Raw genomic sequence first — 23,190 nt, 5'->3', positions numbered from 1 at the left:
TTTATTCAGGAGTATTATAATGACACTTCTATTTTTAAGTGCATCGTGTGGAGATTTGCTGCAGAAGACCGGAGAAGATGGAAGTCTGCAGAGGCCGCTGTGGATAAGAAAACTCATCATGGGGTTTGGACAAGAAGAAGAAAAGAACAACGACTCCAGAGACGTCATCTATAAGGTACTTGGATGTAAATGTTATTTGTGCTACTGACTTATTCTCATGTTTTTATTTGTTAGGAGCATTAAAGGGGTTGTCCAGGTTTGTGATGAGTCTGCAGTCATTCTATGTGACTGCAGACTTCTGAATTCTCACAGTGCTCACTGAATGCTGTCAGGATTCTCTCGTGCCGGTAATTTACATACATGCGGTCACATGCTGACTAGACATGTGTGGCCTCACTCAATGAAAATGAACGGAGCGAGGCCGGGCACGTCTAGTCGGAATGTGGCCAGAAGTATATAAATCACATACTTGTGCTGACATGACTGTACATCGGCAAGGGAGAAGCCTAAAAGTGTGCAGTGCATTCGTTGTGAGAATTCAGAAGCTGCAATGTCAGGATTCAGCTCTGCAGGTTACAGTAGTCATCACATGGACACTTCACTCATATGCGCTTTTCATAATTGACAACGAGCTTCTCTTCCTGCTTTCAGTTTTTTACTGAACATTGAGAGCATTAGGGAGAGCAGCTCGTGGGTACATGGCTAAGTGTGCAAGTCGCATATGTACTTGATGTGGGGGGGGGGCGCCAAACCAAGTTCTTGCCCCGGGTGCCGGGAATCCTAGATACGCCTCTGACCATAGATGCAATGTTTAGCCAAGGAAACCTAGTGCAGCAGATGAAAGACACATCATGCTTACTTCTCTTCAAAACTGGAATATGTCCAGCAGTGCCATGAGTTTGGATCTGCAGAAACCAGTTGGACCAAGCCATCTACTGATCAGATAAGTTTACACAGAATTGGTATTCATGGAAGAATTGCAGTCAAAAGCCTATGCATGAAAACTTAAAAACTTGGGGTGTGCAAAATGTCAGAAGGAGCTTTGGATGAGTCAAAATATGAAATATTTTGTAACAGACGGCAGCTTGTTCGCTAAAGGGCTGGAGAGAGGCACAATGATGAGTGCAGTCAACAATAAAGCATGGTGGAGGTTCTTTGCAGGTTTGGGGCTCCATTTCAGCAAATGGATTTGGGATATCAGTCAGGATTAATGTTGACAAACACAGGCAGAAACATATCCATCATTTAATAGCATTAGGGAGATATCTAATTGTTCTACTCTGCAGCATTATCACGACCTCAAACACACAGCCAATGTCATTAAAAAATATATTCAGTGTAAAGAAGAAAAAGAAGCCATAGAAGTGATGATATGGCCCCGACAGAGACCTGATCTCAACATCAATGAGTTTGGGAATAAATGAAGAGACAGTAGTATTTGTGCAAGCTTATATCCAGAGAAGATCTGTGGTTAATTCTCTAACAGAACAATCTCTCTGCCCAGTTCCTTCAACAATTGAGCGCAGTGTGCCAAGAATATGTGCTATTTTGAATGCAAAGATTGGTCAATTGAGATGATCAAATGAATTTGAGGCAAATCAAATTTGAGTCAAACTTTATAAAATTCATGGGTCCATGCAAAATCCAAAAAGATTGGCAAATTCATTAGTGGGAATCGCCAAACAATACCCCACCACAGAAAGCCAGTATGACCTAAGGTGCAACCATGCAGGCTTCCCCACTATCTTGTATCTTGCCTTTCAGGTATCACATCACATTAGTACAGCAAATCAGGATGGACTATCCTAGCCTGTATGAAAGCCTAAGCAGGGAATGCATCAACCATTTTAGGGCTGATTTTAGGATAGATAGAGGGTGTTAGAGCTAACAGATCAGCAAAAGGTATAGGGGAAACAGCATTGGACAAATACCCCCAGAAAGTGATATGTTGAATAACTGCTGCAGTAAAATAGATGAGCATAGTAGTCTGTAAATAATAGAGATGCAGAGGCGAAAACACCACTGGTGCATCATGTGCAGCAGCTCAGGGGCCCAAGAGATAAGGAGGCTCATTTCTACCTCCATAGCAGGTGACATTGTGCATTATGATGAGCTATTGAACTACAAAGGGCCCATAGACTGTTCCTGCACAGGGGCCCTGTTCTGTCTGTGTCCTCTACTGTTCATTTGAGAGGGGTAGAGTGAGATTGGGGAGGTGCCAGACAGTGTGATTGATCAGTGATATGGTGTAGCTGGCATCTGTCCTGCTTTATGTGGATTACTATTACAAGCAGCAGCAATTAGTAGAACAATATTTTTTGCAAATAAAAAATAATCTGAAATCAGTGTTGTTGTCCTTCAGCTGTATTGAATTTATACATTACTTTGCAAAATGTTGACATTTAAATGGGTATTCCCATCTCCAAGATCCTATCCCAGTATTTAGAATGTATAGTAATAATAATAGCAAATACCTCAAATTAGAAACTTAGTATAATTCTTAATATTCACTATGTCGTAATGCAGGACTTTGCAGTAACTTAGTTACTGGTCTTAACTACAGATGCCTAACTAACTGTCACTATCTGAGTGGTCATAACTATGGATACCTAAGCTACTGCAATGCCCTGCACATAGGGTAAGCGACATAGTGAATCAAAAGAACTATGCTACATTTCTAACAGGAGGAATTTGCTATTTTGATTTTTATTATACCTACTACAGATTGGGATAGGATCTTGGAATACCCCTTTAAGGGCTCATATTCACATGCGAGAAACTCGAACGAGTCTCGCACGTCAATACCCGGCACTGTCGCCGGCACTCGGACTGCAGCTTTCAGCTATGCAGTTGAACGCTCCTGTCCGAGTGCCGGCGGCAGTGCCAGGTATTGACGTGCGAGACTCGTCCGAGTTTCTCGCATGTGAGTGTGAGCCCTTACTGTTACTATCTACCTCACAATGTGTGCACGTTGCAAACAATTGTTTATTTTGCACATTTTACTAGTCAGATTTAACATCTGTACACCTCTCACCAATACAGTGCCCTGAAATACCATAAGTGCTGGCTTTTTGATTGTGTACCTACCAATCACTTATTGTCTTTTTTTGTGAAAAGGGTTGAGTTTTGGTTAAAAAAATAGACAAATTAAAAATATGAATACATTGTCTGTTTTTGCACACCAATTTTACTAATTTTATTTGACAACAGTACATGCCATATCTATCCTGCGGTCCGCTGTCTCATTTGGTTTTCTGTGGGTGTACCAGTCTAGCATTTCTTATTACATACTTTTTGTCAAAGGTATAATAATTGGGGTTGAAAAGATTGTCAAAGGTTAAGTATAGTATTGCACAAAATGTATGATAAAAGAGAAAGTAGCAATGGAAATGGATGGAGTAGTGTAAAAGAAGAAAAGCACACCATGGCTATGAATTTAGGATCTGCTAGCAGCAGCATAAGGGTTCACTCACATCTGTGTATATAAAGTAGCTGAGATTCTCAGCCAGAAAAGTTGGAGAGCTTAAGGTGTCACCGACCCTTTTTTATTCATTTATTACATTTAAAAAATAAAATAATCCAAAGGGGTCCGCTGTAAATCCATCTCACGTCCCATGACGATCCCCGACTCTGCAAGAAGTGCGTGAAGCCGGCTGCTGAGACAAGTGCGAACATCAGTAAGGTTTTTGCAGTTCATACTTCTTAGAAATGACGTTCGTAAGGTGACCGAAGTTCATCAGTTATGAACTGCAATAACCTTACTGACACTACCACTATCGCAGCAGGCCGGATTCCCATGCTACTGTCAGTGTGCTCTGGTGGTCGTCCTGAGTTGTCAAATTACTCATGTTACCACTCTGCACTGCATTCGAATGTAGCAGAGTCGGGGATCACCGTGAGAAGTGGGATGGATTTACGGCGAAGTGCTTTGGATTATTTTATTTTTTAAAGGTAAAAAAGGGTTGGGAGATGCTTTTTTTTTTTTTCTAATTAAAAGACTATTCTATGTGTGTGTTTATTTATTTTGACTATGGGGTTAGTAATGGGGGTGTCTTATAGATGCCTCTCCATTACTAACCCCTGGGCTTGATGTCAGCGGACATTATACAAGCGGGGAGCAATATCCTATTAATATCAGCCAGCAGTTGTCTGCTTTCCCTCAGCTGGTTAATGAAAATAAGAGGGACCCCAAGCCTTTTCATTTAGTTTTATATTTTTTAGCTAAATATATGTACAGTAAACTACATACAGTGCATTAATTATATATCTCATTGACATGTTTTTATCTACAGTCATGGCCAAAAGTTTTGAGAATGACACAAATATTAATTTTTACAAAGTCTACTGCTTCATTTTTTCTAATGGCAATTTGCATATACTCCAGAATGTTATAAAGAGTGATCAGCTTAACAGCAATTGCTTGCAAAGTCAATATTTGCCTAGAAAATGAACTTTATCCCCCAAAACACATTTCAACATCATTGCAGCCCTGCCTTAAAAGGACCAGCTAACATCGTTTCAGTGATTGCTCCATTAACACAGGTGTGGGTGTTGATGTGGAAAGGGCTGGAGATCAATCTGTCATGATTAAGTAAGAATGACACCACTGGACACTTTAAAAGGAGGCTGGTGCTTGGCATCATTGTTTCTCTTCTGTTAACCATGGTTATCTCTAAAGAAACACGTGCATTCATCATTGCACTGCACAAAAATGGCCTAACAGGGAAGAGTATCGCAGCTAGAAAGACTGCACCTCAGTCAACAATCTATCGCATCATCAAGAACTTCAAGGAGAGAGGTTCCCTTGTTGCCAAAAAGGCTCCAGGGCGCCCAAGAAAGACCAGCAAGCACCAGGACCGTCTCTTAAAAGTGTTTCAGCTGCGGGAACGGGCTACCAGCAGTGCAGAGCTTGCTCAGGAATGGCAGCAGGCAGGTGTGAGTGCATCTGCACGCACTGTGAGGCGGAGACTCTTGGAGCAAGGCCTGGTCTCAAGGAGGGCAGCAAAGAAGCCACTTCTCTCCAGGAAAAACATCATGGACAGACTGATATTCTGCATGAGGTACAGGGAGTGGACTGCTGAGGACTGGGGTAAAGTCATTTTCTCTGATGAATCCCCTTTTCGACTGTTTGGGACATCTGGAAAACGGCTTATTTGGAGAAGACCAGGTGAGCGCTGCCACCAGTCTTGTCTCATGCCAACTGTCAAGCATCCTGAAACCATTCATGTGTGGGGTTGCTTCTATGCCAAGGGAATGGGCTCTCAGTCTTGCCTAAAAACACAGCCATGAATAAAGAATGGTACCAGAATGTTCTCCAAGAGCAACTTCTCCCAACCGTCCAAGAGCAGTTTGGCGATCAACAATGCCTTTTTCAACATGATGGAGCACCTTGCCATAAAGCAAAGGTGATAACTAAATGGCTCAGGGAACAAAACATAGAGATTTTGGGACCATGGCCTGGAAACTCCCCAGATCTTAATCCCATTGAGAACTTGTAGTCAATCATCAAGAGACGGGTGGACAAACAAAAACCTTCAAATTCAGACAAAATAAAAGCATTGATTTTGCAAGAATGGACTGCTATCAGTCAGGATTTGATCCAGAAGTTGATTGAGAGCATGCCAGGGAGAATTGCTGAGGTCCTGAAGAAGGGTCAACACTGCAAATATTGACTTGCTGCATTAACTCATTCTAACTGTCAAAATAACCTTTTGCTACTCATAATATGATTGCAATTATATTTCTGTATGTGATAAAAACATCTGACAAACACACATAAAAACCAGAGGCCAGCAAATCATGTGAAAATATAATATTTGTGTCATTCTCAAAACTTTTGGCCATGACTGTATCTACAGTGCTTTGCGAAAGTATTTGACCCCCTGGAAGTTTTCAACCTTTTCCCACATATCATGCTTCAAACATAAAGATACCAAATGTAAATTTTTGGTGAAGAATCAACAAGTGGGACACAATTGTGAAGTTGAACGAAATTTATTGGTTATTTTAAATTTTTGTGGAAACTCAAAAACTGAAAAGTGGGGTGTGCAATATTATTCGGCCCCTTTACTTTCAGTGCAGCAAACTCACTCCAGAAGTTCACTGTGGATCTCTGAATGATCCAATGTTGTCCTAAATGACGATAAATATAATCCACCTGTGTGTAATCAAGTCTCTGTATAAATGCACCTGCTCTGTGATAGTTTCAGGGTTCTGTTTGAAGCACAGAGAGCATCATGAAGACCAAGGAACACAACAGGCAGGTCTGTGATACTGTTGTGGAGGAGTTTAAAGCTGGATTTGGATACGAAATGATTTCCAAAACTTTAAACATCCCAAGGAGCACTGTGCAAGCGATCATATTGAAATGGAAGGAGCATCATTCCACTGCAAATCTACCAAGACCCGGCCATCCCTCTAAACTTTCATCTCAAACAAGGAGAAGACTGATCAGAAATGCAGCCAAGAGGCTCATGATCACTCTGGATGAACTGCAGAGATCTAAAGCTGAGGTGGGACAGTCTGTCCATAGGACAACAATCAATCGTACACTGCACAAATCTGGCCTTTATGGAAGAGTGGCAAGAAGAAAGCCTTTTCTCAAAGATATCCATAAAAAGTGTTGTTTAAAGTTTGCAACAAGCCACATGGGAGACACACCAAACATGTGGAGGAAGGTGCTCTGGTCAGATGAAACCAAAATCGAACTTTTTGGCAACAATGCCAAAGATATGTTTGGCGTAAAGGCAACACAGCTCATCACCCTGAACACACCATCCCCACTGTCAAATATGGTGGTGGCAGCATTATGGTTTGGGCCTGCTTTTCTTCAGCAGGGACAGGGAAGATGGTTAAAATTGATGGGAAGATGGATGGAGCCAAATACAGGACCATTCTTGAAGAAAACCTGTTGGAGTCTGCAAAAAACCTGAGACTGGGATGGAGATTTGTCTTCCAACAAGACAATGATCCCAAACATAAAGCAAAATCTACAATGGAATGGTTCACAAATAAACGTATCCAGGTGTTAGAATGGCCAAGTCAAAGTCCAGACCTGAATCCAATCGAGAATCTGTGGAAAGAGCTGAAAACTGCTGTTCACAAATGATCTCCATCAAACCTCACTGAGCTTGAGCTGTTTTGCCAAGGAAGAATGGGCAAGAATCAGTCTCTCGATGTACAAAACTAATAGAGACATACCCCAAGCGACTTGCAGCTGTAATCACAGCAAAAGATGGCGCAACAAAGTATTAAGTTAAAGGGGCCGAATAATATTGCACGCCCCACTTTTCAGTTTTTGAATTTCCACAAAAATTTAAAATAACCAATAAATTTCGTTCAACTTCACAATTAAATTTACATTTGGTAACTTTATGTTTGAAGCATGTTATGTGATAAAGGTTGAAAAGTTCCAGGGGGCCGAATACTTTCACAAGGCACTGTATATATCTATTCTACTCTAACGGTTCATGATGTGAATTTACTGTACTTGGTTGATGAAATGTTGGATTTCCTATGCGATGGGTTCGTAAAAATGTGTGTTGTGCAATTTTTTTTTCTTGCACCCATTGACTTGCATTGCTGGCCATAAGCAGCATGCTGCAATTTTTTATTCACCCCAATTCCAGGTCAAGAAAAACTCGCAGATGAACACTGAATAACATTGTGGTGAGTGCAATGTGATTGCCCTCTCTGATTTTTTTTACGCAGATGTGAGCAAACCCTAATTCTCAACACTTGCACCAGCTCTCCGGGCATTGGTTGTAACAAAAGCAGATCACAATTGGCCTCCCTTACCTGCAGTAGGTGTATTAGGGTGGAGAAAGGAATATATGACACATCACTTGTGTAAGACAATAAACATGGAGAAGCTCCAAGTGGTTTAATTGGGATGTTACAATAAAAGGTGCCTCTCACCTGGAAGAATTGGAACTCCGGTAGGGGATGTCTCCGTGTACTCCTGCTCTGTAGCTCCAGGATCGCTCCTGTGCTTCCTGGTCTGGTCACGTGGGCCCAAGATCGAGTCACGTGATACCACTTCACAGAATGTGACGTCGTCACTTCAGGTCCTGTTGCCTGGATAGGAACTCTCTAGCTCTATGCTGCTCCAGCCACAATCCCTCAAGGGGAATGTCAACGTTTTTTGGAAAAAAATATATATGTGGCCAATTTAAGGAGCACTATGGCTATAGAGCACACTGTAATGGATTAGTGGTCAACAAACCTTTTATTAGACCACTGGTTTAATAAAAGGTTTGTTGACTACTAATCCATTACAGTGTGCTCTATAGCCATAGTGCTCCTTAAATTGACCACATTTATATTTTTTCCAAAAAAACATTACTTGTGTAAGTCATAGCAGGATGATGTTACCTTCAACAGTGACAATAAAAATTATAATTATGAACCGTTGTTTTTTTATTTTAAAAGATGTGAAAAGTCTGTCAGTGCACTGTGATATTAAATGGGCTGTTTGTCACTATTGGATAACCATTACATTTCTCTTGTCCATTCACATTCCACTATGTTAATAAAATATGCTATTAGCACTTCTATTTTTGAAAGCATTCTTAGTTGCAGTATTCTATAAAGAATTGTGGAAAAGTTTTCTCTCGTACCGGTGACACTGACACACGTAGACTCATTCAAATGAATTGGTCTATGCAAATGTCAGGCTATGTGCACACGGTGCGGATTCTGCTGTGGATCCGCAGCGTTTCTGGCCCTGCGGGTCCGCAGCAATTTCTGCTGCGTTGTACAGTACCATTGGTTCCAATGGTAAAACCAAAAACGCTGTGCACATGCTGTGGATTTTTCCACGCGGATTTGCTGCGGATTACAATCCGCAGCATTTCAATTGTTTGTGCGGAATCCGCTGCAGTTTCACACCTCCTCCATTGTAGAAGTGTGAAACCGCAGGGCTAAACTGCAGGTCTTTTTGTCCTGCGGTTTTTCCAAAATCTGCTCGGAAAAATCCGCACCACCGAAAACTACGTGTGCACATAGCCTTAGCGTGTTTTCACGGACCGTGTGTCTGTGTGCAAAACACGGACACACGGCCCGCAACATGTGCTGTACACGTGCAAACGGAGAACTGTTCACACAGTCCTTCGTGCTCACGGACGGCCGCCAGGAAGCAGCTACTTTAAGCGCTGTTCCCGGCGGCTGGTGCTGACCGCAGCTGTCATTCTGCTCTCCTGCTCTTCTGGTAGGAGAGAAGAATGAATGAAAACCTGACGTGGGGTCCCCCTCATTTTCTTAACCAACCAGACAAAACTTACAGCTGGGGGCTGCATCCCTCAGCTGTCAGCTTCAGCCAGGTTGGTTGTGAAGAATAGAGGGGTCCCCACGCTGTTTTTTTAAAATTATTTAAATAAATAATTTAAAAAAGCGGCGTGGGGTCCCCCCTATTTTTGACAACCAATCCTGACTAAAGCCGACACCTGAGGGCTGATCTATTAGATGCGCCTAATCTTGAGCTTTGCCTGGTTCTTCCCACTTGCCCTGTAGTTGTGGCAAGTGGGGTAATAAGGGGAATGAATGGAGCAGAGCGCACTCAGTGATGAGCGGTGATGTCACCGCTAGTTACTGAGCATGCGCCGGCTGCTCCCATTCATTCCCCAGTCATTTACAGTCGGGAGCGGCTGTATAAGCAGCGCTCCGACTGTAAGTATATTAACCCCCCTGAGATGGATTTACGCCGTGGGACATGACTGAGCGCCGGACAGGTAATGTATATATTTGCTTTATTATGCTCAACTTTTTTTCAGAAGAACGAGGGCTTCACAAAGGAATTACCAGTGTAATAAAGATTATAAAAATGTGTGTTGTATTCTTTCATTAAAATAATTTATTCTTATTGTGTTTATTTAACCCTTTATTTACTGTAGGATTAGTAATGGATCGGTGTCTTATTGACACCTCTCCATTACTTCGGGTTTTCACTCATTCTGCTCTCCTGCCTGCAGAGCAGGAGAGCAGAATGACAGCCGCGGTCAGCTCCAGACGCCGAGAACAGCGCTTACTGCAGCGCTTCTTCCCGGAGCCGTCCGTGTGGTCCTGATGCGGCACGTTTGCCACACGTGTGCCACATGGACAGCTCCGGTACCGGAATTATCTGGACATGTAAAACCGCCCTTAAGCAGCTTCATCAGGTAGTTTCCTAGAATAGCTTCCACTTAACAGGTGTATAATGACCTGAGTTCATCACCAGTCGTCTGAAAGTGTTTGCTACTATCAGGTGTGTTTTGCAGAGGCAGTGTTGATGCACCGTTCCATACAGTGCTGAGCCCTATTCTACAACCTTTCTGAGCCAGAATATGGCAAGAACCACTCAATAAAAGAAACAGTCCATTGTTATTTTAGTACATGAAAGTCAGTAAATCCAGAAATTGTTAGGACCCTGAAGATATCAAGTGCAGTCGTGAAAACCAGAAATTGTTGATAAAACTAGCTCTCATCAGGGCTGCCCCAGGAAAGGAAGTCCAAGAATTACCTCTGCTGCAAACGATAAGCTCATCAGAGTTACCAGCCTCAAAAACTGAAAACTGACACAACCTCAGATAACAGCCCCATCAATGGTGCACTAGCATCAAGTAGCATATACAGATCAATGTCAGCTGTCCAGAGAGACTGCAAAGAGCAGACTTTTATAATTGAACTGATGCAAAAAAACAAATAACACTACTAGTGATGAGCGAGTATACTCGTTGCTTGGGGTTTCCCCGAGCATGCTCGGGTGATCTCCGAGTATTTGGAAGTGCTCATATATTTAGTTTCTGTTGCTGCAAGATTTGTGGCTGCTGGACCGCCTGAATACATGTGGGAATTCCCTAACAAAAAGGCAATCCCCACATGTATTCAGGCTGGCTAGCAGCCGCAAATCATGCAGCTGCGGCAACAGAAACTAAATCTCCAAGCACGCCAAAATACTCGGAGATCACCCGAGCAACAAGTATACTCGCTCATCACTAAACACTACTAAGGACTGAAAACAAGAGACTTTTAGCCAAGAAATGCAAGGACTGGACATTAGATGAGTCAAAGTTTGAGCTGTTAGGTGCCAACCGTCATGTCTGAGACACAGAAAGAGTGGATGGTTTCTAAAAATGCGATACCTATCATGAAGATTGGAGAGGGAGATAACATTCTGTAAGGACATCAGGTTTGCTCTTTAGCCCCCGTTACACATAATGATGTCCCAGCGATCCCACTAACGATCCAACATGGATGGGATTGCTGGGACATCGTTAGGCTGATCGCTGGTGAGCTGTCACATAGACAGCCCCTCCAGCAATCAGGACCAGCGACGCTGGTTTCTAATGTAAACATCGGGCATCCAGGAGCCGGGGCTCCTGGATACCCGATGCTTACATTAGAAATCAGCGTCGCTGGTCTCTTGCTGCCACACGCAGCGATGCGTGCTGGGCAGCGGGAGACCAGCAATCAAAAAATGGCCCAGGTCGATCGAGCACGATCAGCGATACCCGGCAGGGAGGTCGGTTGCTGATCCCTGTCACACACAGTGATCTCGCTGGCGAGATTGCTGTGGCGTCACAAAATCAGCAATCTCGCTAGCAAGATCGCTGTGTGTGACGGGGCCTTTAGTGGTACCACTATTTTTGTTGCAACAAGACAATGACCCAAATCATACCTCCAGGGTATTTAAAGACTATGTGACTAAGAAACTGATGAGTGCTGTTAGATAATATGGCCTCCATAATCACTTGACCTCAACCTATCTGAGATGTTTGGGATGAGTTGGAGCACAGAGTGAAGGAAAAGCAAAAAGTGCTCAGCACCTCTGGGAACTCCTTCATGACCGTTGTAAAACAATTCTAGGTAACCACCTAATGAAGCTGCTAGAGAGATTGTCAAGAGGGTGTAATGCTGTCACTAGAGGAATCTAATGTTTGTCATACATTTGTTTCACGTCTTTATTCCTTGCTTCCATATGTGTACCACCTTCGTTGTTTTGCCGCCTTCAGTCGCAATCTACACTGTGCACATTCCAATAAGAACAAGGAAAACTGTGAACAGGTGTCCAAACCTCTTTGACTGGTACGATATAAATATTTATATTACTTTATTGCGTGTAGAGTTGAACAAGAAGATTCTCAGGATTTTGGTTGAGTGGCCATTGATGACTCAGGGACCTCCAAGACATTTTGGTGAACTCTAATTGTGTGTGAATGTGTTTATTCCTAAATTCTCCGAGTCCACTATAAAACCACTTGCGATTAGTTGACTTTGATACTCCAGGGGCAAATATCAGTGACTTGGATGCAGAAAAGGAGATATCAGCTGAAATGCATATTCTAATGTATGACCACTGACACCAAACCTGGGAAATCAGTAATGAATCTAGTTACGTTAGGAATTATGCATATATGACTTTCAGAGACGTTAGATGAGGACAGGAAATAATATGGGTGATGTCAATTTGTGAACAGCACCATGAGAGATCTGATAGAAAGAAATACACCATTACTGTTAGTCCATGACACCTGTACAGAATAGATATGTATATAGTTAAATATTGCTGCTGCAATATTGGATCTTGGATATATATATTTTATTTCATTTTGAGCAGACAATTCAGCTTGTCAAGCCAAATTTGGGTTGGAGAAATACGTTGGGTCCATTCTGAATTTGAAATTAAATCTGTCAGCAGGTTTTGCTATTTAATCTGAGGGCAGCATGAAGGGGCCGAGACAGATTTTAGGAATGTGTCACTTATTAGGCTGTGTACTGTTGTTGCCATACTATCAGTGTTTTATCAGATTATTACTGTCGGACTAGCTGCTCACGTGCCTCCTGGTCCAGCCACAGCCCAAGCACCGACTAGCAGTTTACGGTCAATAGACAATGTGCATAGAAATCCGCTAATGAGCAGTGAGGGCAGAGTTATCCTTCTGAGCTCTCCTACATCTGCCACAGAGAAAACTCTGTATCACAACTACTGCACCCAGTAAACTAAGTGATACATCGCTTGAATAATGGTCTCTTTCCCTACATCATGCTGCTCTCAGATGAGATAGCAAAAACCTGGTGACTGATTCCCTTTAACAATAATTTACTATTTGCAGTGCTATTAAACAAAAAAAATAATGAAACAAGCAGTCCAGGAACTTTTTTTTTAATTTTTTTTTATCCCTGTTGCCCCATTTGATTTGTCTTCTCACGCTCACTTTCAGAAGGAAGTAGACTATCTCACTACTGCCACCTGCAGGAATTTACCTAGCAATGTCCAATCCTTTAAAGCAGTACTTCTTAAATGGGCAGGCAGATTTCAGTGGTGAGGAGAGGCCATGGAAATCATTTGGATAGATGTTATATTGCGTTGATCTTTCCTGTTGCACATCTCTGATGGAAAATGCAAATTAGTAAAAGAATTGACTCATTTGGTGCATATTTTAATGTCTTAATGGCTTTAAGGGAAAAAAAATTGCAATATTTGTAATTTTGTAACAGGACATAACCAAAAATGAGGTTTGGGCACTATTATCTTCTGGTTAGTGATACCAGAGTAGTAAAAGCTTAAGTTGATCTGCTTTATGGCTCATACTCATCTGTGTCGCCAAGTCAATGGGGGCGAGGAAAAAATGGGTGGCACACGGGCCATCTGTACACCGTCCGATTTTACAGATCCATTACCATTCACCACTGTGGAATAATAGTTGCAGATAAAAAACACATTTCATACGCATGTCATACAGATGTCATATGGATGCTAGGTGATAAAAATCGCATTGCACTCATCCTACTTTTCTGGATCAACATTGGAGCGATTTTTTAAACGCCGATGACCGCGAACCGTTAAAGGGAACATGGCATGTAAAATAACACTGATAACCTGCAGATATGGAGTTAATCTGCAGGTTAATAGCGTTCTGACACTTTGCGGCCGCCGCACTGAGAGCCCCGCTGCCGGGAGGAACTGAACTTTATTCCCACTGCCAGTGTTTGGCTCCCAGGCACATGGGCAGCGCTGGCACAAGTTCAGTCACCGCTCAGGCTTTAGAGAGTAGTGGCTGTAACTGCACCCCCAGTACTGACTGACAGCCGGGCCTTAATGCTGAGATTGCGGTCAGTCAGTGCTGGGGGCGCAGTTACAGCCACTGCTCTCTATACACCGAGCAGTGCAAACTTTGCCGAAACCGAACACTGCCGGGGGGGGAATAAAGTTCATTTCCTCCCAGCAGCGGAGTTCTCAGTGCCGGCACCACACTGTGTCAGAACGCCATTAACCTGCACATTATCGCCATAGCTGCAGGCTATTGTACACGACAGGTGGTCTTTAAGGAGCCTTCAAATGCGACTTTTACCGGCCAAACCCCAGACGCGCGTGTGCACACTGCACTGTTTTGGGCTTGTTGCTTCTTGCGAGTACAGCGTCTGGTTTGGCTTGGTCGTGCGTCTTCAGAGTATGGATCCTCTAGTCCCGCTAGATACAGGAAGCAATGATAGCGCACACTCAATACGGAGCGGCAGAATATATCGGCACTGCATCAATAATGGCTAAAAATACAAGATGTCAATCATTCTAACATTACAAAAAAAGACACCTTTACGTAAGAGGTCACTCGGGCCTGACTCTCTGCAGCACAAAAAGTCTGTTGGCTTAAACCATATAACCAAAATGTTATTTAATATTTTAGAAAGTAACACAATCCAAAAAAGAAAAAAAAATAATTGGATATTTCACACAACACTACAGAACCAACATGGACACAATATTGACATAGAAAGGGACTTTTGAATATAAGTTTACAAAAAAAATCCCTGTGAACTTTTTTCCTTTTAAGTTATTATGCTAAGCATGACAGGTAAAACATCCTTTACAATATGATACACCGACACAATAAAAACCATGATACAAATGTGCTGTTAGAAATCAGTAACGTCAGGGAAGACATCTCATGAACTGTATTCTCTTTTATATGAAATTCTATACAATATAAACAGAACATCCATTATCAGGATGACCTTTACAGCAACCAGAGACCGAGAATTAGATTTTTTTTATTATTTTTTTTTCAGTGCAAACACATTTATACAAGGCAGTCTTGGCTGCAATTTTTTTTTAAACATACAGTAAAGTCCTCCTTGTATGTATTGACTTTATTCCCCTAATGCAATAGTCACATTCAGTCACTGACTTGAAGAACGTATGACTTCTTTCAGTTTAAATCTCATCTATAAACAACAATGTCATAGTGGAGTCAACTCATCGGTAGTATTGAAAGATCTGGCTTTGTTCATCATAGGAAAGTCAGGCTGGCAAATGTATGACGGAGGTCACTGGCCCCTGAAAAACTTGCAATGGCCAAGTGACAACAGGAAGAAAACTTCAGCTGTAACGGAAAGTGTCGGTGAATGTTCCAACCATGATGAAACAAAAAAACAAAACAAAAAAAAAACACAGGATTGTTTGCCCTTAATTTACAATATACATTTCTTATAAAAACCCAAAATGTAGTCTTAGTGGAAAGAAACCATGGTGATGAAAAATGATGATTCATTCTACAAAAATGTTGATGCATCATGGAGTTTTCCATATGATTCGAATGTTTTTTTTTTTTTTGTACAGTATACTTTAACATTGCTGCCGTTTTAAAAGTTGTGGAGGTAGTTGTATGTAAAAACAGGAAAAAAACAAAATAAAAGAAAAACACATTAGCAAACAAACACAACATGTACTGTAGCAACAATAAGAAGAATCAAGTGTGCAAAAAGCCATTAGATTTACTTTTGATCTTTTGAGGCTGCACGTAGGGCATTCCCAGAACCGGAACGCCTCAAACTCCAAATAAAATCTAATACCAGTAGACAGTACTTGGATTTTTGTAACATTGTGACCTGCTTGCTATTATAGTCTATATACAGGCCGTCGTAGAAAAGTTTTTGATCTCTAGATCCTAATACTGCATAATGTTATTTTGGATTTCACTTGGGTAAGTCAAAGGTTATTAGAAAATAGCCGTTTCATTATTGCCATATTGTCTCGACTTCTAGTACTGGGTACATGTAAAATGCTGATTTTTCGAGACATTTGAGAAAAGCCATTCAAAAATCTTGTCTGCCAAAAATTATAATGATGGACTTGTTAAAAAAAAATAATTATATTATTCAGTCCACCAAAAGTGGCAACCTAGCACCCATTTAAAGGGGAAGATCACTTCTAACACTTAAAGGTCTATTACACTGGGCATGTAGATTGGAGAAGGCTTCCTATAATAGCACATCAGCACTCTGTCCGGAAGTCGTACTTCGGGAACTGTTTCTGAGGACATGGTCAGGTTGGCGGATATAGCCACGTCAGTACAAGTAGCTCTCGTGACAACCAGCTTGTATAGAAATCAATGTCCGCCGCTCGTCCTAAGGGCTGCATACGCAGATCAGGTAGTAAAAACAAACAGCCGTGTCCTCAGATGCCCTTCTCCAAGTTCTGCACTTTGACGTTTTACCATGGGGAAACTCCTAACACTTCAGGAGCCCGACCTAATGGACCATAAGTGTTAAAAGCAAACTTCTCCTTTTGAGATATTTCAAATAAAACACAAAAATGGATTATACAGGACATAAGTGAGCAGTGAATATAATGTCATTCCTTCTGCTGTGTGGTCAGCTTAAAGTGTATCTGTAATCTAAAGAATAAAAAAAAAAAGAAAGAAAAAGCTAATATTTAGCGTTCCCACTCGATATTCACATTGCCAGCTCAGAACAACTGCTGACATCAAAGAGCCAGGCGACACAAAATGGCTTTCTCCATTGTGAGTAGGTGACAGATACACTTTAAAAAGTAAAAATGAGTCATAATCATGAAGGTAGTAATATGGACTACATATGCTCTTTTGTAGATGAAGCCATATATCAGTGCAGCAAAAACACAAGCCCCTTCGAGCAAAGATTTTACTGTACTCCGAGACACAATCCTTCATCTCTTTACCTTGAGCCAGGGATGAAACGTTGAGAAGCTTTTTTTTTTTCTTCTCGATCTATAGAATCAGTCTTCTTTGTTCTAGATACACAGCACCACTTACAAGTATTTAGAAAAGAAAAGTGGGGACACTTGAAGGTATCTTTATGGAGATTATGGAGTTCTAGAACATAGCCGACCATCAATGATCATGACCTGAACTGTATCCACGATGTCAATGTGTGCGTCATGGTTAAGTACTACAATAACATCTTTTATTATTGTTGGGTAAGATGATTGGGGTATGGGCACCAAAAACCTGAAGGGTGTCTCCAGCTTGCATGACTGTAGGCGGGCAGCTATGTTTTAGAACTCTACTACTATAACTTCATTTCCACACCGTTCAACCTGTAAAGATTTCAGCATTGAATTTCCAATATCGAAAACATTCCTAATCGGAAAATGATAAATTCAAATTCACCCTGACTTTGCACATTTTTCTCCACTTGTAAAAATGTAATGTGAAACAAAACCCAAATCTTTTCTTTTGTTCTCGTCACAAATGTCTTACAGGATAAGCTACATTGTATGTGATAAGAAAAGCCCAAATGTTCAAACATACGTAATGCTTTGTTCTAATGATCGCCGTCACAAATCATGTTATGTTTGAGAAGCCTAATTTAGGCAGTACAATCAAATCCACATAATAAAAAATTATATCCTTCCGCTTGAAAGAAATCATGTTACCAGGCTATGCTCGCCTTTTGTGTCTTACAAATACACTTAAAGAACTGAGAAATGATAAAAAAAATAGCAAAAAAAACAAAAAAAGAAAAAAAAATGATTTCAATCAACTACTTCTGGGGCTCATGAAGATTTCAAGTTAAATATTAAGAAATTGATTCATGTAAACTCACTTGATATTGCAGAGAACAAAATACAAAAGTTTCCTGATGATATATGTTCCTATTAAAGGGGATGTTTACTGTTGGCCACTTACATCTGCATAAAATAAAAGAAAAGGTTGTCCTAGGATATATGTTTTCGTACATGTAAGTGAAAAATAGGTATGCAGAAGTTAAAGGGACTTTTCACATTTAATTTATTACACAGGTTTCTTATGTCTAAAACCAATAAAATCACGTGAACCTCTGCTGCCTCTCCGCTGCTACCGTCTTTGTTGACAAGCTGCAATGGTGAACTTACGACTGCAATATATGATTGCTGCAGCTAATCTGGTGCCATCTACCATTGCATGACAGCTGAGTGCAGTAATTGGCTGCAGCAGTCATGTGCTGTAATCATAACATCACCGCTGCATCTGGTCAACCAAGACTGGGGTCAACAGTGGAGAGGCAGCACTAAGGTTCAGGTGGTAAGTAAGGCTAATTTTAGGACGAGTAGCAAGTAAGGATATATTTTATTATTTGCAGCTAGAGTAAGTCTGTGCACTAATTAAAAATGTAGATGACAAAAGCCATTTTAAAGAGTTTGCACATAGTTAATTTCCTTTTAATGGTATTAATGTATCCGTTGTATGTCAATGTAGACTACTTTTGTTTATGTGGGTGGACACAAAGCTGGAGAACCACTTTACTGCAGGGCTCCATTTGGCGACTAAAATGGTAGAAAAATTGACGAAAGAAATTTGGCTTCAGAATTTTTAGACTTTTTTTTGTTCCATGTGACGCTGCTTTAAAGCCACTAAATTGGTGTTCCACATTCAGATCACTATAACTTACTGGCTTCTACATGCCCGGTTTTAAAATTTTTGCTACAAAATTTTATGCTAAGAGCAAATTCAAAATTTCTATTGTGAATTTTGTCTTGCAACTAAATGTTCTTGTCTTAGGGCCCCGTCACACATAGCGACGCACCAGCGATCCCGACAACGATACGACCTTGTCAGGATCGCTGGGGTGTCGCTACATGATCGCTGGTGAGCTGCCAAACAGGCAGCTTCACCAGCGATCAGCACCAGCGACACGAGGGTAACAAGTGACGCACGTCGCTTAGTTACCCACTGTGTACCTTAGATACCAGCGCGCTGGTGCAGGGAGCTGGTAACCAAGGTACACATTGGGTTTATAAGCGCCGCGCGGCACTTAGAAACCCAATGTGTACCTTGGTTACCAGCTCCCTGCACCAGCACGCTGGTAACAAAGGTGCACATCGGGTTTCAAAGCGCTGCGCGCTGCTTAGAAACCAGACATTTACCTTAGTTACCAGCGAGCTGATCGCTGGTCTCCCGCCTGTCACACGCAGCGATGCGTGCTGGCCAGCGGTAGACCAGTGATCAAAAAAAATGTCCTGGCCATTCCAGGATGATCAGTGATAACCGGCAGGGGGGCCGGTCACTGGTCAGTGTCACACACAGCGATCTCGCTGGTGAGATCGCTGTTGCTTCACAAAACTTGTGACTCAGTAGCGATCTCGCTAGCGAGATCGCTATGTGTGACGGGGGCTTTAGGTGTGGATTTTATCATGGTTTTCACACGACGTATTGCAAACGGAAAAAAAAATCTGTGAAAATTCACAGCATAAATTGACAGGCCCGTGAATTTGATATCTACACCGCGACTACATTTCTGCTTTGGATTTTATCGGGATTTTGAAAGTATCCAAAACTCTGGACCAGTGCAGTGGGTGCCATATTGTAACCTGGTCCTAATACTGCATGGCGGTAGGGAAATGACAACTTGTCTCAACACCAGATTGACCGTCACTTTTTTGGCTCTTAGGGGTAGTTTTGGAGCTGGATATGTACCAGTCAAATAAAACTACGGTGATCTGATGGCACACGTTTACAAAGCCAATTTTTAATTTAAAAGGGTTGTCAGGCCACAGTCTACAAGTCTGCAGTCACTCTCAGTCACTCTACGTGACTGCAGACTTGTGAATCCTCACAATGTGCCCAGTGAGCGCTGTGAGGATTCTCCGGTGTTGGCACTGGGACTGTGACCGCAAATATGTGATTTGCATACTACCGGGCACATTCCAGCTAGACTTATTGGGCCTCGCTCAATATAGCGCGCATGTATGCAAATCAAATATTTGCAGTCACGAGCTCGCCGCAAGTTCACAGCACGGTGTGCTCACAATGTGAGGATTCACAAGTCTCCACTCACAAAGAGTGACTGCAGAATTGTTTGGCATATTTCCTGCCCAAAATGATAATGGCTCCATTCTGCTGCCATTTTATTGGTACTACTGAGATTTCTGGCACAGTGGAACCTTTCTTATGGGATTTTAAAGCAGCAGCGCTAGGTATACATAAGTGAAATATGGAGAATGTATTGTTCTAGCTCATACCTTGTAATTAGAAATATCTATCCAAGCCTAACAATGTATAAAATGTGGCCAAACACTAATGGCTTCCTAGTCCATGGAGCAGCAATGTAGTGGGCAACATGGTTAAAATAAAAGGGCGTAATAGGAAATTCATTACCAAGACAGACAGTGAGACCTGATGACAGATCCTAGTAACCTTCTGATGGAGAAGGGAGCATTGCAGGGCATGCTTAGAGGTGTGAAGGGCCTGCAGGAGGAGTTGGAGAAGTTAGTGGTAGGTTGAATGGTTTGGATTGACTTTCACAGCTAGTTTTTATTATCTTACGAGATTCTAAGGGGTAGTCAGAATTAGAAAATAGGGGCACTTTTGCTGATCTTGTGAATAGGCTGGTGTTTTTGGATGTCCCTCTGCAAAGTCATCCATCGATACCTCCAGAATGACCCATTTAGGGTTTCTTCTATAGCAATAGGTGTGATATCACAATCACTGGTAGCTTATATACTCATTGCTTCTAAAACCTAGGTCTGATAATCTGACTATCCGTTTAGTTATGTACTATGGGTATAAATGATCATGGAATTCAATGTCAATGTCCTCATATAAAGTGTTAGCTGTAGCACCAAGCGCCAGTGTCCTTTCCCCTGACATGACTGGAACAATTATGCTTGCCTTCCATGTAATACCTCGTCATACTTTGCGGAGAAGTTCCCTTTGTATTTGTACTGTTATGATGAGTAGGTTTGCTTGAGTTTTGATAATACTGTATTTTAACTAGTGTAATATTATAGAGAGGAGTAACACAACCGCCATTCTGTATAACGCATGCAGGTCCCTGAACAACACATCCAATACGTTTTATATTTATATGTGATCGCACAATGGTGTGGATGTAGATAGCCAGAAGATTAAGAAAAAAAGCACAGATGTAGCAATTCTTATTGCAGTGTGATATGGTGTCATATTTTGGTTCTTTACATTGGCTGAACATAATGGGCACTAAGTAGGAATATATATATATATATATATTTACTGTATATACGTTTAAAATTAGGTTTGTATTATTTATGTGTTGGTAAAAATAAATATTTTTTTTTCTCTCTTTTTATAATACAGAACTGAACAAAAACTGTTCTGCAAATTTACAAAGGTGTGTTTTCTACCGAGCACCGCTGCTTTAAAGGAAATATTCAGCTGTAATGCCGCACAGCGTCCAAAAAACAATGAAAAATAAAATTATTACAGTGTTTAGACTCTCCAATGTGCTCTGTTACATTTACATGAAGAATAATGTGCATATTAACTTCTAGCATTTTTCACTTTCTACCGAGCTCTACGTTATGGAAAGAAATGATGGTAAAGAAAGAAAAACAACAAAACCAAAATAATAATAACAATCATTATAACAATACAAAAAAAAAAAGTTGGAATTCTGTTCTTGTTGTTGCCCCCTGGGCTAATTAGCAGCACAGTTTTAGAAAGACACAAAAACTGTGGATGTGAGGCTTGCTTGTAAAGAGATGTAAACATCGGTCCCAGTGTAGTAAACTTTGCTGTAGAGGATGAGACAGAACAAGATTTGAGGCTGAGCGGCTATCAAACACTAGTTACAGAAGCTTGCAAACAGTTCGCGGGTTTCTGTAGTTTATCAGCATCCGTTGTTGTGGTTTCTGCAGCAGATGTTCGGAAGTTAAAAGCTGGACCAGCACCAGCGTGGGCAGGACTGAGAGCTGGGTTCTGCCGTCTATTACTTTCAACAATACTTGAAGTATTGGAAGCCAGGCTTTCACGGGTACTGGGGAGAGAAGAACAACAACTGTAAAACATGGAATAAAGAGCCGATACATTGCGCGCTAATCTTTAACGTCCTGTAGGCAAGTAACTAACGGATTATGTGGAGCGTAGCAACGTATACAAAGTGTTTATGTCGGCTAAAAACCGCAATGCTCACCGCTCCGATCTGCCACCGCTTCCGAGCCCCAGCTGCCCGGTCTCCTGCTGGTCTACAGCAATTACATCCTATCACAAGGACATGTGACCAGAGCTGTGGAGTTGGAGTCGTGGAAATTGAGAAGTCAGAGGTTTGGCTTACTGACTCCACAGCCCTGCATGTGACTGCCGCAGCCAATCACTAGCTGCAGGGGTTGAGGCTGTGATTCGGTGTAGAAGTCACCTTCCAATGACAGGATGTCATGGGAACAGGAACAGCAGGAAATTGGTGAATTTTGTTTACTTTTTCTTTTTTATACCATTGTGTGTAAAAACAAACAAAAAAAAAACAAAAAACAAAAAACCAAACTTTCTCTCCAAGAAAACCCCTTTAAGACATGTCAGAAGATGATCTCCATAAAGACTGTGAACTCTACGCACTTAGTCGTTTCCTTAGGCCATAGCTTGTGAACTGTAGAGCATACAGATTTAGCCAATGTTAACTTGACAAGTGCCACAGTACACTCAACTGACCACATCAAATTAAGGTGCAACAGGTATGTAACACACTAAAGGGGTTGTCCACTACTAGGACCACTCCTTTTCATTCCCCATGTCTTCCTCTGTTAAAATAAAGACACATACGTTCCCAGGCCTCATGTTTGCGTCATATGAGCCCTGTGCCCAATCAGTGTTGGCGTCACTGTCCTCGCCACCAGATATATCAGCGGCAGCTTTGATTTCCTCTTGATTACTTATATGTCAGAAGGCAGGGACAGTGACGCCAGCACTGATTGGGCACAGGGTTCATGTGACGTAACAATTACACATGAGCCCCAGGAACGCGAGTGCAAACACCTCAGGAATGGCGTCGGCACCGGGAGTATAGGTGTTATTATTTTCACAGGGGCAAATATTCAGATTAAGAAGGGGTTGTCCTAATAGTGGACAACGCCTTTAAGTTTTTAAGCACCACTCCAGCTTTTTTTTTGTTATCCCATTGTTAGGGATCCCGTATGTTAGTGTAATCCATGTAGTCACATACTCACCG

The 23,190-nt window shown here is 41.6% G+C and overlaps 1 protein-coding gene across 6 annotated transcripts in view; it reads right to left on the bottom strand.

Moving 5' to 3' along the window:
* Positions 1–14,633: 14,633 nt before the first annotated feature.
* STOX2 (storkhead box 2) overlaps positions 14,634–23,190 on the bottom strand; it is a 183,755-nt gene continuing 175,198 nt past the window's right edge. For all 6 annotated transcript variants that reach the window (XM_073578239.1, XM_073578244.1, XM_073578258.1 and 3 more), the window contains exon 4: positions 14,634–22,005. In XM_073578239.1, coding sequence (XP_073434340.1) covers positions 21,807–22,005 — 199 coding nt within the window. In that variant the 3' untranslated portion in view covers positions 14,634–21,806. The remainder of the gene's footprint in view (positions 22,006–23,190) is intronic.

This window comes from Dendrobates tinctorius, unplaced genomic scaffold (genome assembly GCF_039654945.1).
Source record: "Dendrobates tinctorius isolate UK_male_01 unplaced genomic scaffold, ASM3965494v1 ptg000008l, whole genome shotgun sequence".
Classification (NCBI taxonomy): Eukaryota; Metazoa; Chordata; class Amphibia; order Anura; family Dendrobatidae; genus Dendrobates; species Dendrobates tinctorius.
The sequence above is the reverse complement of the archived record's forward strand: the minus strand, read 5'-3'. Positions and strand labels throughout refer to the sequence as shown.